Genomic DNA, 4,218 nt, shown 5'->3' on the forward strand with positions numbered 1-4,218 from the left:
AGTAAGTTACATACATATGATGCAGTGGTGTTAGACATCCTGAATTACCTGAAAACCTCCCACAGAATAAAGAGGCTGAAGTGTCTGTGCAGTGTAATCATACAGGTACTGACACCCAGGAGTCCGAGGATGTGCTTATACTGCATTCACAGACACATGTGAAAGCAGACGTGCAGAAAATATGTGTTTGAGGTGTGGAGTGCTGTCTCAATCACAATATACTAAAATTAAAAACAGTCCTAAATGACCTAAACGTGAACGACTGGAGAGGAAAACGAGCAAAACTCAGACTATTCATCAATGTCCCTCATGGAATAGAAGGACAGAGCGCTTTACGGCGCGTTTACGACAATGACGTTAGACGTAACCATAGCGACAGGTTGACAGGTTCGTCATACGGCAGTGATGGCGGCTTCCTTGCGGGGTTAGGAAACACGTTTGGGGCAGTGAGTGTGTGAACTTCGCTGGGGTTTTCCTCGTTGTTGGGTTTCGTGGTGCTCGGGTGGGTAGAGGATGGCGGTGCAGGGCGCGGGGGTCGAGACTATGCTGAGGCGTTTCCTGAGCAGAGAGCTGGGAAAGCCTCACCTCAGACCCAGCAAACCACTGCGACTCAAGGACGAAGTGGCCAACAAGAGACCGGAGAAAGGAGGTAACACACACACACACACACACACACACACACACACACACACACACACACACACACACACCCCAAAACAGGCCAAAAGTCTGTTGACTCCTTACTAATCAACGTTTCTTCTAAAATCAGTGGCTTACTGTAAATACTGTAGCCTCTACTTCTCAAGAACACTGTTATTGGGATATTGCTGTGAGGATTTGATTGCACTGAGCTGTTTGAGCATTAGTGAGATCAGTTACTGATGTTGGATGATGCCTTTCCAACTCATCCCAGTGGTGCTGGATGGAGCCCCATGTCACCAGAGAACACGGGCCCACTGCTCTGCAGCCCAGTGCTGGTGGGCTTTATTGCTACCCTTCTAGTTGACGTTTTCCAAGCTGTCTGTGCCTGTGTTGGCACTGATGGCAGAGTACAGTGGCTGATTTTACTAATCAGAAGGGGAGTTTGGACACTTGACATAGTGTAAACTAGTTTCCAGTCATTGAAGATAAAAATGAAAAGATAAAACTGTTACAGACATAATCAATGAAGACCTCATGCTCAAATATAGGAAATTGTAGCAGTGAACACTTTCCTACTAATGTATTGATTATCATGAACTGGTGATTTCATTCCATAACCAAGAAGTGCTGCATATTCATAGCAAGTGTACTGGAAAATTATATCTGAACTTTAAATTAAGTGTAAATGCTTTTTTCCTTTTTTCCTAATCCTAATCTCTCATCATTTATCCAGAATATTAGCTAAATATCCACAGCAGTGGTTACCAACCGTCCTTCTGGAGATTTGTCTTTTTGAAGGTCGCACCTCCCACTTAGACTCAGTTAAGAGGTACCCTGCGACCAAAAGGGGAGAAAATCATCTCCATTTTATTGCCTTTGAATTTGTGGCATAATGAAACACCTATAATCAAGTTTCTGATATAAAAAGAAAATGTACTGAAGCATAAAAATAATATTGTTACAGGTTGTTTTATAATATTGGTCAGATGATCCTAAGTGAGGTCTTACACCTGATTATGCTGGTGTTTGGTCAGGCCTCCATTGCACGGCTACAGTTAGTTCAAAATGCTGCTGCTTTTTTTTTTTTTTTTTTTTTTTTAACAAGAACATGTAAACGAGGACACATCTCGCCCATGTTGACTTCCCTTCATTTTTTGGATTGTTTTTAAGATCTTGCTCTTTGTATATAAGTCATTGAATGGTTTAGCTCCAACCTATCTTTCTGAGCTCAGTCACTCAGATCTGCTGATCAGCTCCTTCTGGTGGTCCCTAAATCCAGGCTGAAGCACAGGGGTGATTGTGCCTTTGCAGTCATAGCCCCTAAACTATGGAATGAGTTGCCACATTTCTACATTTATTTATTGAGGAACGTTATACAACATGAAATATCTTTCTCAAAAAGGTATGTGAATAGCAAAAATTCAACCAGATGAACTGGTGACCAATCCTGCACAGGTTGCCACTTCAGTTTAACGATGGTGGGCTTCCTTGCATGAACTACTCTTATTTTCATTATTCTTTTAATTTTTTATTTATTTATTTTAGGTCTGGACTTTGTCTTCTGTACTTTAACCATTTAATGTACTTTACTTGTGTGCTTAGGTCTTGCTATATGATCCACTTAGTTTTAGTTTGCAGGACAGGTCCAAAACCATCATTTTTTCAATTAACTCCTACTTCTAGATGTTCACATACTATTCTGAAGACATTACATTAAATGTTGCATAATTTAAGAAATTAATGTAATGTATTTTTTTGTTAATAAATAAATGTATATTTATAATAGTTTTGCATCATATGTTTAACTGGGTTCTCATTATGTAGTTTATGGACTTGGTGAAAGATCTGATCAAATTACATGTCAAATGTATACTAAAAGTAAAGGGTTCACAAACTAGTGGCAGTGTAAGTGAAATTAAAGCAAGGCAACTCAGTCATTACTTGCATTTATCTCTCTTCTTTTTTCCCCCTCTTTCTTCATATCTGTCTGACACATGGTATATCCCTTTGTCCCCCCAGAGGCCACCTGTATCACAGAGATGTCTGTACTGATGGCTTGCTGGAAGCGGAATAACTTCGACAGCACACTGTGCTCCAGCGAAGTCTCAAAGTTCTATGGCTGTGTAGAAAAGGCTCAGGTACCCAGAACTGTCACTTATTTTAGTGAGGAGATCCTATAACCCCTCCTGAATGTGGTGCTATTGTGGTCCACATTGTTATGGCCTTCATTAATCATGCTGCTGAGGGAGATGTGGGAACGGGTAATTAGGAGGAATGGCCAAAATAATTTGTTTCCTGCTTTGGGAGGAGTTCTTGCAAACACTGATCCCCTGTTTGAGCTGCTATTTCCTGCTTTTTCCTCTTTTAGTCCTGGGCTGTGACTGAAATGGACTCTTGCTCTCTCACTAGTTATAAAAGTTGTAAAAGCATACAAAATCAGTACATGATTTTAATGAAACACTTTCTTGTCATCAACCTGCATCTATATTATTTTAACGAGGCATCAGCTGGGTTTTTATTTGTAAACACAGACACACACAGATCTGCTCTTGTATCAGAGTCAAAGTATCTACAGATATTCATGTTTAGTGGCCACCATTAACATTAACTAAACTTTTTCGGTTTGTTGCTTAGGAACAAGCAAGTTTCCACATTCAGCTAATGTTGATTTGTGGTGAAAGACATTTTGAGTGCAAAACACAAATGGCGATCTATATTGGTCACAGCGTTGGTTATCTTTTTTGGTCTTTGTATTTATACTTAAACAACTTTCATAGCAAATTACATTTTGGGGATAATTATGAAAGGGCAATGTTTTGTGAAATGTTAAAAATGTATATATAATGTTATAGTAATAGAAAAAGTTTTTGTTTGCATTAAACAATGCTATATATTTCCACATGCACAGTACTAACTTCTTTTCTATATGTCTTATAATAGGGTAAGGGGGCTCCTGGCCAGGGAGGACAACTGCTGCCCAAACACACCAATAAATTACTGAAACGGTACCCCAACTTAAGAAAGGAGATCTAGCCTGGATGTATTCTGCCATGAACTCCTGGTTGTAAAAGAAAGGGACCAGCACGTGACACAGATTTTGCACAGAGAGTTTGGGCAATGAATCAGCAAACCCACACAGACAATTTATGTTCAGTGCAGTGGTTTTGGGTGTGGCATTCAGAGATACAGAGATCGAGAGATTGTCATTTGTCTCTAGGAAACTGCATGACTTTCATTGTCCAGAGGTTTTACTAAATGTAAAATTAATCACCTCAGCAGATAATGGCAAATTGTTTGTTTACTATGGATGTACGTCTGTCATAGGTCACCCAGGCAAAACAGTACAAGACTCATCACTGGCAATCTTGGTGCACACCATGATTCAGACATCTTTGAAAGTTCCTTTAAAAGGAACTGTTTTGGAATATTACTGATGTTTAATGTACTTCACATCCCTGACAAATGTTATTAAATGTTATTATTGTGGTATTACTCTCGTGATTTTCTATCCGGGTTGCTAATTAACCTCCCATCTCATCTGTTTACTGCATAATCTTTCTCTGCATGATCGTCCTA

General features: G+C 39.6%; 1 protein-coding gene across 1 annotated transcript; it reads left to right on the forward strand.

Annotated features, from left to right (window-relative positions):
• Positions 1 to 403: 403 nt before the first annotated feature.
• Positions 404 to 4,131, forward strand: chchd1 (coiled-coil-helix-coiled-coil-helix domain containing 1). The gene is made up of 3 exons (XM_072678321.1): positions 404 to 649; positions 2,662 to 2,780; positions 3,583 to 4,131. Exons 1-3 carry the CDS (start codon positions 514 to 516, stop codon positions 3,673 to 3,675), a joined length of 348 nt encoding a protein of 115 aa, XP_072534422.1. The 5' UTR covers positions 404 to 513; the 3' UTR covers positions 3,676 to 4,131.
• The last annotated feature ends 87 nt before the right edge of the window (positions 4,132 to 4,218 follow it).

The sequence above is a fragment of the Salminus brasiliensis genome, chromosome 4 (assembly GCF_030463535.1).
Source record: "Salminus brasiliensis chromosome 4, fSalBra1.hap2, whole genome shotgun sequence".
In the NCBI taxonomy this organism is placed as follows: Eukaryota; Metazoa; Chordata; class Actinopteri; order Characiformes; family Bryconidae; genus Salminus; species Salminus brasiliensis.

Excerpts from the sequence above, each read along its gene's own strand:
- chchd1 (XM_072678321.1), top strand. The coding sequence starts at position 514 with ATGGCGGTGCAGGGCGCGGGGGTCGAGACTATGCTGAGGCGTTTCCTG. Across the intron at positions 650-2,661 it reads CAAGAGACCGGAGAAAGGAG|AGGCCACCTGTATCACAGAG; the intron begins GTAACACACACA and ends TTGTCCCCCCAG. Across the intron at positions 2,781-3,582 it reads GCTGTGTAGAAAAGGCTCAG|GGTAAGGGGGCTCCTGGCCA; the intron begins GTACCCAGAACT and ends GTCTTATAATAG.